The 12,527-nt window shown below is 34.9% G+C and overlaps 2 protein-coding genes across 10 annotated transcripts in view; one reads left to right on the plus strand and one right to left on the minus strand.

Annotated features, from left to right (window-relative positions):
- LOC134531134 (probable ATP-dependent RNA helicase DDX52) overlaps window positions 1-12,527 on the minus strand; it is an 87,938-nt gene that overhangs the window by 69,385 nt on the left and 6,026 nt on the right. The window contains exons 1-3 of one of the 7 annotated variants that reach the window (XM_063366730.1): window positions 6,744-6,948; window positions 5,592-5,682; window positions 842-970 (exon numbers count right to left, since the gene is read on the minus strand). In XM_063366730.1, the coding sequence (XP_063222800.1) occupies window positions 842-970; window positions 5,592-5,682; window positions 6,744-6,790 (267 nt within the window). In that variant the 5' untranslated portion in view covers window positions 6,791-6,948. Of the gene's footprint in view, window positions 1-841; window positions 971-5,553; window positions 5,683-6,743; window positions 8,825-12,527 lie in introns of those variants that run through there. The other 6 variants (XM_063366731.1, XM_063366737.1, XM_063366733.1 and 3 more) reach the window with 6 other exon arrangements.
- Window positions 9,832-12,527, plus strand: part of LOC134531135 (chloride channel CLIC-like protein 1) — a 29,339-nt gene continuing 26,643 nt past the window's right edge. Inside the window, exon 1 of one of the 3 annotated variants that reach the window (XM_063366739.1) lies at window positions 9,832-10,104. In XM_063366739.1, the coding sequence (XP_063222809.1) occupies window positions 9,953-10,104 (152 nt within the window). In that variant the 5' untranslated portion in view covers window positions 9,832-9,952. Of the gene's footprint in view, window positions 10,105-10,585; window positions 10,818-11,609; window positions 12,181-12,527 lie in introns of those variants that run through there. The other 2 variants (XM_063366738.1, XM_063366740.1) reach the window with 2 other exon arrangements.

Below are 12,527 nucleotides of genomic sequence, written 5' to 3' on the forward strand. Positions count from 1 at the left end.
TGCATTTATTTCACAAAAACTCATTTCATTTTTCTTGGCTGTCTAAATCATAACAAATTTGAGAATTTTGAAATTCCAGGTAAAATTAATTAATATTAGCTGAAAGAAATTCAAACCATTTCTTGAAGTAGCCAGTGGCATTGCAGTTAAACCTAAAAAGTTCCATTTTTTCAATTAATTAAATTCTCCTTATTTGTACAACCCAAAAACGTTAAAAATGTAACTTTGGAGGCTAATTATGCAAAACGTATGTGCTGTATATTTCTCATTTCGTGAAAGTTAAACAATTGAAAAAGTCTACAAGTTTATCTGTAATTACTGTAGATATAAAATCTGGACCTGAAATGGAAGGCACCCCCTTAACAAAAGGTTGTTAGGATTATTATGTTGCCATGAACATGAATCATTTTGTCATGGTGCTTGCTTAGAAAAATATACCTAGAAGATTAATAAATTTCAGTGGTTGTTTACGATACAGAAAACGTGCAACACAGCAAATGGGCACAGAAGCAGCTTAGAATACAGACAATAATATTTTGTGTAAAAAAAATCATTAGTGTGCATACAAACAATTCACATATGTACCTACACTGACAAATTTTATCTGCCAATCTTATTCATGTATATCAAAATAGGTTACTGTTAGCCTGTAAAGTAAAAGAATGAATGTTGTCCTTAGATTGAACGTTAAAATAACACTCTATTTTAACGTTAGGCCTTCAGGCTGCTACTTTCATACTTACCGGTTATCAATCCACAAGAATCTCACTTGATAACACTGTATTTGACATTGCAACTATAGATTTAAAATGCCAATATTATAATGGGAAAGATGACATACCTCTTCTTGCGCCAGAGCAGCTAGCTTCGCTTTCGATAGCTTTTTCTTATTTCTGTTTTCCTCTTCCTTGATGTGTGGCTCTGCGCCAGCTGTGCCCGGTGGCTCTGGTTTCACACCTTCAGGCAGCGGCTGCAAGAGTAACACACCGCCACAACTCACCGGTCATGCCATGGCTAGATGCTAGTAAACCTGTGATCAGACTCATTCATGTCTCAGTCAGACACTTTCCAGCCAACCAGCAGCCACACGTTGGAGAGGCGGTGCAGGGCGTACAACAAGAAAAACAAAGGTTCCCCTTCAGTCCTGTTTTTCAGCTTTAGACAGTTTTGTGAATAAATGGCATAAGCGTAAGGAGAGCTGATTCGGAGGAGGAGGAGGTGAGTGAGTATTATCAGAGGTATTTTGGGTGGTAAGTATGGAGTACCTCCCAGTTAAATGGTCACTCAGAAATTTCATAAAGTAATATTTTTATGCGATGTTAACACGTTTCTGACATCTCAGAAAAGTAACATATTTATGTCTCCTGCTATTTTTAGCTATGGGGATTATAGGATGGCCTAATGGCCCCTCCCAGAGGATCACCACTGTGTAAGAACACACCACCAGTCATCAGCACAGGTATGTCAGGAATGCTAGTCACTTCAGGCATATGTTCAGTCTCCATCAAAGCAGTGAGATAATTTTCATTAATAATATTTGCTCCAGGACTTTTACATTTAACATAAGGCTTTTTAGCATGTGTTTGTGCAATTTTCGTTTTAGTTTACAATGTCATTGGTTGTGTAAATAATCAATAAATGGTAGGTTTTGTTGTGTGGTGTTTCACAGTAGCAAGGTTTTTGCAGGTCTACGTAGTCTTAATCACAGTGAAAAGTTGCTCAAGTTAGTTATTAATAATGGGCCTACTGAAAAATCAATTAACTGTTTCAATTCTTGCAAAATCTAGTTTTTTATTCCCACTGTAACCTGGAAAACTTTATACTTTTTTAAAGACTTTTAAATCAAGGAATATTGTGTTTTCTTATACCTTAAAATATAATAAATAATATTGAGGAAATAATTGGAACCAAAAATTAAATTGTTATAGGAATTTTTATTTTATTTCCATTAATATTTCCCCACATTTTTCATGAGATAATCACACCAAATTAGAAGTATCCAGATTTATTATTTTCTTATTTTTTCAGAATATTTTTTTGAGGGTGGTTAGGTTTTTCCAAATTTAGATGACTGGAGCGTAAGTTAAAGGTGGCTAAGATTCGGTGAGCCACATAAACAATACTTTAAAACTAATTAAAATTTAAATATTTGCTAAATTGAGTTTTTTTTAATTTAGTAGTTGTGAAGAGCTTGAATTCTGGAGAAGTTGTGTAGTTCAAGAATAAAAACAAGTTAATATTGAAAAAAAAAATATTACCATCAATGTTATTAAATTCTCGTAGTAGGTACCTAATTTTAAGAACTCTGTGAGTTAAATTTTCTTGTTGTTATTAATTTTCACATCTCAATTTCTCAGGACTTTGTCGCCCTCCCCACTATACAGTTTTTTACAAATACACAAATCCCTCACTTAACACGACTTAAGCGTTCCTAAAAATGTTTTGTGTTATTCTAAATAACGTATTCTGAAACAATAGTCTCCATAAATAAAAAGGCTAATTTACTTAATGTGTTCCAAAAAGAGTAGGGAAATATAAATGCGTAGAATAACACTCAACAATAAATATCTCACACAATTTATCTTTATAAGCCTAAGATCGAATACTTTGTATGAACAATACGACATTGCATAACGGATGATAGGTACGTGGTTATGTACTTATCGTTAGTTATGACCAACACATGTTGCATACCTTTCCACGAACTTTCCAAGCCATCCTTTACTGGCAGTGAAACCGGTATTTCTGTCCGGATATTTAGATTTTAATTTTTTAAAAATTAAATTGCTTATTCGGGTATCACCACTTGGTTCACACCAATCCTGTCAGGCCCGTGATTTTTTTTATCGCACCATTCATTTAACAACCTTTTCCATGTGAATCATTTGTTCACTTCTGTAACTGGTATCTATTATCAAATATATTCCCGCTAGTACAACCAACAGACATCAATGCTTTATAGAGTTCTTATTTCGTACTATTGTGCGCACAGTTGACTTGTTTAAAACTAAAATGTGATCAACATAAGTGCAGCCTTCATGACATTCTGCATGCCGTAATACTTATAGTTTTACTTTAACACGTTGCATTATGCTCTCACTAGGAAGCCAAGATTACATTATGATTCCAACTGAGGGTGCTTGCACACATACACTTACCGGCAAACGAATAGGCAGACGTTGCTTTGTGTTTGTGCGTGCAAGTTCCCTGCCACTGAGTGGTTTGAAATTCATCAAAGTCCGGTCTGTGGCCGGGGGACAACGGTACAGCACAGCGGCATACGCCCAGGCGTAAAAACATTTGGTCATTTACACTCAATAGCACAGCTGATGTTTGTACAACTGATAACATAGTCAGACCTGCGCACACATCTCTTCCCCCCTCGTACAGCTAACTGTATGCCACCTTACATCTGTTGTTTACCGAGTTGAAACTTTGTGGTGTCATGCTCAACTTTTTTTTGTCTGTGGCAATTTAATGCCAACCGAAATTTACAGACATGCTATTCAAGACTGGGGAATTAAATTAACATCGTGCTGAATGAATTAACGCAATTTGAAGGCGTGCTAAGTGAGGGATTGGTGTACAGTATAAATAAAAAATACTGAATGTTTATAAATACCTCCTCAAATGAACCGTTTGTCTAAAAGGATCCTCAATAAATGCATTGTAAAGGTTGTCAGCACTTTTGTTGACCTTTGAATTAAAAGCAAGGATAATTATAGAATCGCTGCTGCAGCATTTGTAAAAGTAACAGTTTCTCAAATATTTTAATGAAGCATTGTGACTTTTGAGGACTGATAGCAAATAAGTTTGTTACTAGCCAACTTACCCTGCAGTTTACAACCTTTTATGTTATGTATGATTGTGAAATGATGAGGTTGAATGTGTGAAGATTACTTAAAAATATACTCAAAAACTTGTAAAAAATAATTGACTGATGCAAAAGTATTAACTTAGTTTATGCTGATACCATTAAATAATTCAGATATATTGTCACGTCTACTTTCTCACTGGATGCAGGCTTGAGTAGGAGCTTGCCTGAAAAAATAAGTGTAAAAAATTGTATTGTGTAACACTTGTCCAAAAACAATGCTGTAAAGCATTTAAAATGCTGTTAACCTAACCAAATGTTCACACCAAATAAAGATATTATAATGCAGCTAATTTACCCTACTAAACATTTCTCATAATTAGGTAATACTCGGATATCAAGGCTTTTTATAACTGAAGGGGAAAAATTTGGAAAACATGATTTTCAGACTACACACGTCCCTAAATTTACTCCAAAAGGATGGTTTTTGTAACTCCTAAAAGTTTGTTAAATAACTGAAATTTTATATACCGTATTACATTAAAAGACAGGTGCTTTTACGCTGCCGCCGACATTCATTGTTTACCTGTATGGGTTTGTTTCTATTTTATTTTTTGAGAACATACGTCAATGTAGGTGTTGTAATAATGAAATTTGTTTAAATTATGACTTTACAGCAATTGGATTTTTAATGTTTATATTTCATGTTTTGTTATTTTATCAGAATAAGTAATTGTATTACGAAATGTTTAAATTGTTAAATTGCATTTAAAGTAGCCTACATACTAATTTAAGTCACGTTGTAACAAACAAGTCTAATGGGAGCCAAAAATTTGAATTGACTTGTTAAATACCTACATTCTTTTTCTGTGAGGAATACATGCTGTGCAGTGAAGTATCTGACACACTCAATTTTGCAGTCTTTCCAGGTAATTCTTTGATTACAGCCATCATATATTCTGTGTTTGGTATGACTGGTGTTTCGGAGAGCAAGTGTGGTGTGAACAGGCTACGCGGCAGGTGTTCCCTGGACATATTAAATTTTTTTTTCATTTAACAGAAGTGCGACAAATGTTGGGCGGTCACTGAGTTGGCCGAGGACAGCAAATTCTTTCATTGTTAATGAGCGGCAGTTACACATGTCAGTAACAAAATTATGAGGGTAAAATATAATTTCAAAAAATCGTTAAGAAACAGCACGTGGTTTTCAAAAAGGAAACTTTCAGTTCTAACGATAGTTAAGATCAATTATTTCTTTTTAACTATTAATCACCCACGCACTGAATATATTAGGAGACATTGTCATGTTGCGATAAAAACAGTCACACATTGGTCGTCCTATTGTCGAGAGGTGATAATTAAATGGAGTATGGATGTGTCAGTAGGACCGGGGTAAGTTGTTGAAATAGATGAGGCCCAAATTGGTAAACATAAAAATTATAAGGGTAGAATTGTTCAGGGTCAGTAGGTTCTCGGCAGAATCGAGAGAAATAGTAATAATATTATTATCATTCCTGTCAAATATCGCAACAGCAGAACTCTCCTGCACACGATTGAGATATTCATATTGCCTGAACGACAATTATTAGAGACTGTTGGCGTTCTTATAATTGTCCTGCAGAACCCCATTATGTTCACAAATAGGTGAATCATAGTATGAATGAATTTTGTTGATCCCGACACAAGAACGAACACCCAAAGAATAGAAAGACTTTGGCACAATGTAAGGCAGAAAGTACCTCGGTATGGTCTGCGAATTCTGCACTACGTTGGGTACCTTGCGGAATTCATGTTCCATGGAAGGTATCCTGATGATAGGGAACGGCTGCATCATTTCTTGCTGGCGGCGAAGAGTATGTACCTGCCTCCTGCATAGATGAATGTAATTTTTTAATGTTTTCGTTTCATACATTGAAGTTTATCCCAGGATCCTGAAGACTTGATCCTGATGGCATGATTCTATTGGTTTGATCCTCCTATGGTACATGATACTGTTATAGTTCAGTATGTTGAAAGATTCTATACATAAAAACTATTGTCATATAATAATGTATTATAGTTGTAAGTCAAAACAGGACTTTATTTCAACCTACAATCAATTCTTTTTTATTTTACAATTTCTTTTGTATGCAAGATCTCCTGACACACTGAACTAAAGTAGCAAGCATCATGTACCAGAGGATCAAGCCTTCAGGATCTTTCAACGTACTGAACTAAAACAACAAGCATTATGTATGACAGGATCAAGCCAATAGAATCAAGCCATTGTGATCGAGCCTTCACGATCCAGAGATAAACTTCAATGTATGAAACGGAAGAATTAACGTATTTTTTATTCTACATAGTTGGCTTCAGTTGTGCTAAACTAAGAGATATATGATCATGGGTAAACAAAGAATGACAGCGATAGTGTGAAAACACAGGTATAGTAAATGTAAGCTAAAAACGGTTATTTTTCACGAACCAGTAAGAATCATGAAAACATCCTTTCGAAGTAAATTTAAGGACATGTGTAGTTTGTAAAAACCATGTTTTCCAATTTTAATTTCTTCGGTTCTAAAAAGCCCCTTTATTTGAGTATTATCCACAATTTTTTAGCATTGTAAATGTAGTTCCTGACAAGTTATTCTCACAATTTCAAAGTATTTCCGAAATTGCTAACCTAACCACTTGTAAAATATTTAACTACTTTAAGTATAGCAACATTACTTTACATTAAGAATGAAAAACAGTAAGGAAAAAATGACAATAAAATTCTAACGTCACGGCTTTTCTGTATATGTCAAATTTAGTTTCTAATTTCTACTAATTTCTGGGAAATTAGTCTATATGTATCCTAACATAATAACTTGTAAACGGTAAAGGATAAAATCCTTATTAATGTTTTTCACTATGCACTGAACATAACCTACAAATTCACATGTATTACCTTCGTACTGCATGCGTTATGAGACTTGAAATGAAGATTTGTACCATACGTTAACTTTTTAAAAATGTCATGTATATCCATTTCGAACAACAACAGACAGGAAAACTAACAAAGCTTTAACCAAATACACTGTGTATTTACTTTAAAGTCCCGCCACGCCACATGATTGTTTAATGTGATTCCCGAATAGGAAAGCCTAAGATTCACTCATCCTTCTGAACATACCCGAATCCTCACGTTGGCAAGCCTTCTTTCAACAAACGAGAGAGCCAAACACACGATCGTGCATCTTCGGGGTTATTTTTTTTTTCATTATAAATAAATATACAACTCATGATAAGGGCTGTATCCGAATACTGGCCTAATGGATCCCTTAGCTAAGGGATCCACTAAGGGCCGATATTATGACCTCCGGCTAAATCCTCAGGTTAGCTAGCCTCCAGGTAAGGCTAGCCTCCAGTTAACGAACGAGGGGTGTATTATGACCCAAACTTAGCCTGCGGTTGGCTAACCGGAACCTGACCAAGCGTGTGGTGTAATAATGGTTGTGTTGGTAATGAAATAAAACAGAATTTGGTAACTTTTGTTGCAAGACAGTTATTTTTTCTGGTAGAATGTTAGTCAGCTGTTTGTTTGTATTGTGATTCGGAATGTTTACAGCTGCAGTAAAGAAATATGCCGCGAACTTTATCTTGCAACAGATATAATTAAATTAACCAAAAATTACTTTGACGTCAAACCTGCTTTGTATTAAACCATAAAATTACAATTTACGATTCAAAACCGTGTGTTTTCAACTTTACTCTTGTATTGAAACACATGATTTTGTTAGGTTATATATTAAGCCAAAACTAACGAAGTAATTCTATACCAACAAATAAATAGGGATGACATTTTTGCTAGAGAACACTTATTTCTTTAATAAATTTATTTCATAATCAAATAATATAGACCCCGTTTCGGGAAAATACTTGTCGATTTTCATTTCACTGGTGTAGGTTTCATTTTTGTACTAATAGTTTCGTATCACATATCCAAATTAATCCGATCCTGATGGAATTAGTTTGTGGTATAGGATGCTTGCTGTTTTAATTTAGTAGGTCAAGAGATCCTAGATATATTCACTGGGGAAATAATTATTGTAAAATGTATACGAATGAAATATATTTTTACAAGACCTGACATAATTTGTTTGCATCGTGATATGTTAGGTATGTTGTGTTATGTACAGGATTTTTCAACATTCTAAATTAAAACAGCAAGTATAATGTAAAACAAGACCAACATATACAGGGTCATGCCGATAGGATCAAGGGATAAACTTGGATACGGTAAACAGAATAATTCCAGTGCTGTTTTCGTTTTGCACTTGCGTGGCAGGTAGATAATAAGTACCTAATGGTTTGTAAGATAGGGAAGGGATAATTGGGTAACATTTATTTTCACATTCAATTGTATTCATTGAATTAGAACCACGTCTGAAGTCGTATGAAGTGCATTTCATTCCCGGCATATGTCCACTGTATTACGAATAAAAATTCACAGATACAACTTCCACGAAAACACGCATTTTATAGGTAATAATAACCCTCGTTTTGCAATTTTAAAATTCACTTATTTACACACATATTCTTAAGCAGGAACATTTAAGTTTATATACATAGCATACGTTTATGTACTTCGTGATCAATTAAAGTCAAATAATAATACACGACTCGACGAAAATAGAAAAGCGTTACTACACTTTCATGCCATGTAATTTTTAATAAAACTTTGACGAATACGGCGAAGCATTTTACATTTAGTAATAAATTATTCCATCGCATCCTGTAAATATTCAATAGAATTCCTCAAATAGTCATCATCACTATCAACAACTAACCTCGCCTGATACATCGCCATTTTATTTTCTGTTGCTTTTAGCCTCCGGTTAAGCAGCTAGCGGCCGGTTCATCCACCCGCTAGGTTAGCCGGAACTTTAGCTGGAAGGTAGACGTTAACAGGGAGTCATAAAACCGAAATAAGAGCTAGCCTGCGGTTAAATTTTAGCCGGAACTTTAGCCGGAGGTCATAAAACCGGCCCTAAAAGTGCATCGTAGTGGACGCGGCCATCTTTGTGTTGAATCCGAATTCTCACAAGGGATGCCGATGCATACCTTCACGCATCCACTAATTCGAGATTTCTAGGGATGCGACACTCGCATCCACTAACGCGTCCCTACATCCATTAGCTTCGGAATTGGGTTTTATTTTGTTTGTGTATAATATTACTTCAGATTTTCTGCAAAATATTTGTTTAAAACATTATAAGCGAAAGTGATAACTTAAACAGAGACAAATTAAGACGTTAATAAATATAATAAAAATACGAATTTAAACTTAAAGGATAATTCAAAACTCATAAGTATTTTTAAAGTTTACAATTTATAAAATGTATTTTATTTGGATCGCTAACATATATAACATACACGTTACATTATTTTTTAATTGGTAGGTATTTATTATTTACGTTTTGCTGAATATTCGTAGATATCCCTACACAAAATGGCTGCGTGAACATTAGTACGACTGACAGTCAACAGGTGGTGCTAGTAGTAAAAGTATTCGGATACTATCCATCCATTAGAAATGCGTCCTCTACATTGTGGCTGCATTTGCTAAGGGATGTAGGGATGTAGGGATGTGTGTGCTAAGGACGCATCCCTATGTATTCGGATACAGCCCATGAAGTCATGTAAACGGTGTCCTAGCGCTGGATAGGTACATATTAAAAAGTTATTATAGCGAAGCAACCATAAAATGATTTTACAGTATTTTTAATGTAACTATACTTACCTAATGGCTAATATAACCAACCATCCACAATGTGTTAAAGTATTTATAATTACTTCTTGCTAATTTTAAGAATGACATCTAATAAGTTAAACCCGCGCATTTGGAGAATAAATGCCCGCGATTTTTTTTTCCCCCCAAATAATTACACCTTTGTGGTACGAAAAAAAAAGCGAGCATGAACTTCGGGGAACTTCGGGTTTGGCTCTCTCGTCTGTGAAAAGAAGGCTTGCCAACGTGAGTATTCGGGTATGTCCAGAAGGATGAGTGAATCGTAGGCTTCCCCCACCCGAACAGAATGTCGTCCCATTTCAGTGAATTTTAGGTTACCTTTTGGCCAAGGCTGTATCCCATTTGTAATTGTTTATTATTGAGCAATGTTGCGTTCAAAATTTTATTTTTTGCGTGTAGTGTTATTTTATTCACTTTTGGAATCATTTGTTTCTTCTACCACGGATACTGAAGATTGGGTTGACCCTTTCGATTTGTTGAATTATGATAGATATTCTAAAACAATGGTGTACGATAGGTGAGTTTAGGTTTTTATTTTTGTTTTTATGTTTTTCTTAAAAAGCAATAGAGGTGTAAAAGTAACGAAAAAATGTGTACCCGTATGTATTCGTTACTATAACAATTAGTACTCGTTACTTTCGTATCGTTACTCGTTACTTCTGATACCGCATGACATGGCACATGCTATGTTATGTAACAGCATCGAATCGAGTCGTATTTCGTACGCGTACAGTATGACGTCGCGTAAATAAAAATAAATCGAATATAAACAATCAAAAATATTTGTTAATTAACAGCTTTTGTTAACCAAGAAACAATTAACTCTCATTAGAGCGGCTTTATTACAATATATATTTTAAGATAAGAACATAAAACGTGAAAATACGCTATTATAAAAAACAAAAACATACATATTTATAATTTGTAAAAAATACTTTCTTACGTTGTTTCTGTTCGAATCTAAAACTTTGTCTACGCACACAATACCTTTAATAAACAGTAAAAAACTTGGACGACGAATTTCCAAATCATACTTTTATTAATAAACAAACATCGTTCTTTGTAACGAATACGCGCGCGCATGCGTGAAACATACGAAAGATGCGAGTAACGAAATGCATTCGTGTGTAACGTTTCGTTACTCGTTACTAGATGCCGCTCCCGTTACTCAGTAACGAATACATACGGTTTGCTACAGCTCTAAAAAGCAATGGACTTTGCATTTCACAGGTACGTACCTACTTGGTACCTACCGAGTGATTACTGAGTAGAAGTTAGCTCTATCCGCCGGCTATATCCGGTCGCTCGGGACAGAGAGCTTTGGGACAACAGCAGCTAAGTCATTCCATGCAAATACTGCGATTTCCAACCAAGTTTCAATATTTTTACAAGAAAATGTGCAGACATAACGATAGAGTAGTTACATTGTGACCTTCATACATGTGTTTACTATCAACAAAAATTAAATTTAGAGTGTGAACCATCGTTCGGCTTGCACCAAAGCCTCTGGAGGCCTCCAATGTGTTGTTTTCATGGAGTATATCACAAACACAATTTATTTCGACCACTCTGGCCGTTGGTACCGATAGAGCTCTGATACATAGGTACCTTCCTACAGGTATAGACTATCAAATTAAAAAAAAAAATAACAAGCTAACTATTACACAGGTGTTCCAGAAGTCCTGAAGGCCTCCAATGTGTTGTTTTCATGGAGTATGCCACAAACATTATTCAGGACTTCTGGGACACCTGTGTAATAGTTTGCTTGCTAATTATTTTTTATTTGATAGTCTGTACCTACCTGTAGGAAGGTACCTACGTAAGAGCTCAATCGGTACCAATGGCAAAAGTGGTCGAAATAAATTGTGTTTGTGATATACTCCATGAAAACAACACATTGGAGGCCTCCAGAGGCTTTGGTGCAAGCTGAACGATGGTTCACACTCTAAATTTAATTTTCGTTGATAGTAAACACGTATGAAGCTCTCCATGTAACTGCTCTATCGTTATGTCTGCACATTTTCTTGTAAAGATATTGAAACTTGGTTGGAAATTGCAGTACATATTTGCATGGATTGACTTAGGCTGTTGTTGTTCCAAGCTCTCTGTCCCGGGCGGCCGGATAGAGCTGGCGGATAAAGCTAACTTCTGCTCAGTCTTTAATATACTGCCATTAAGTTAGCTTTGATTAGAAAAAAAAATCCATATTATCATACCAACTAACACGATGAAATTTCAATTTGGTGCAAAAATAGCCCTTGTTTGTAACTGGTATATCTTTTGAAATAAATAGTTTTTCATGCGTTCAACACTTGAATCACTCAAGATTGTGATAAACAAAATGTTGCAACTTCAAGTATGACTACTACAGGATCATCATTACTTAACCTCACTTCATACGAAACAAACAACTAATTGAATCCTTGTAAAAATTAAAAGAAACATATTTGTTCTGCATAACTAAACCATTTACACCTGTACCAGCAACAGCATGTGAAGTTTAAGAACCTACAAAAACTATAAATTAATTTGTACTCTTGTGTTATGCAGGATATCAGCTTCCTGACAATTTACTCTTGTTATTTTGTGGGAGGTAATTATTCCATATGTATCCAAGTTTATCTCTGTAATTATTGGACCTTGCGGCTCTTTAGAACGGGAAGAAATTGGAAAACATGGTTTTCACACCCATAAATTACTCCGAATGGATGGTTTCGTAATTTCTACTAGTTTGTGAAAAAATTAAAATTTTGTATCTAATATTACATTACCTGTGCTTTAATGCTGCCGCCGTCATTCATTGTTTACCCACCATAAATAGGAATAAATGTTTTTCATATACTAGAGATGTGTTCTGAATTAACCCTGAAAGGATGGTTTTTTAATTCCTACTGGATTTGAAAAAATAACAGTTTACAGTCTACAATACCCATGTATTGA

The sequence above is a fragment of the Bacillus rossius genome, chromosome 3, assembly GCF_032445375.1.
Source record: "Bacillus rossius redtenbacheri isolate Brsri chromosome 3, Brsri_v3, whole genome shotgun sequence".
In the NCBI taxonomy this organism is placed as follows: Eukaryota; Metazoa; Arthropoda; class Insecta; order Phasmatodea; family Bacillidae; genus Bacillus; species Bacillus rossius.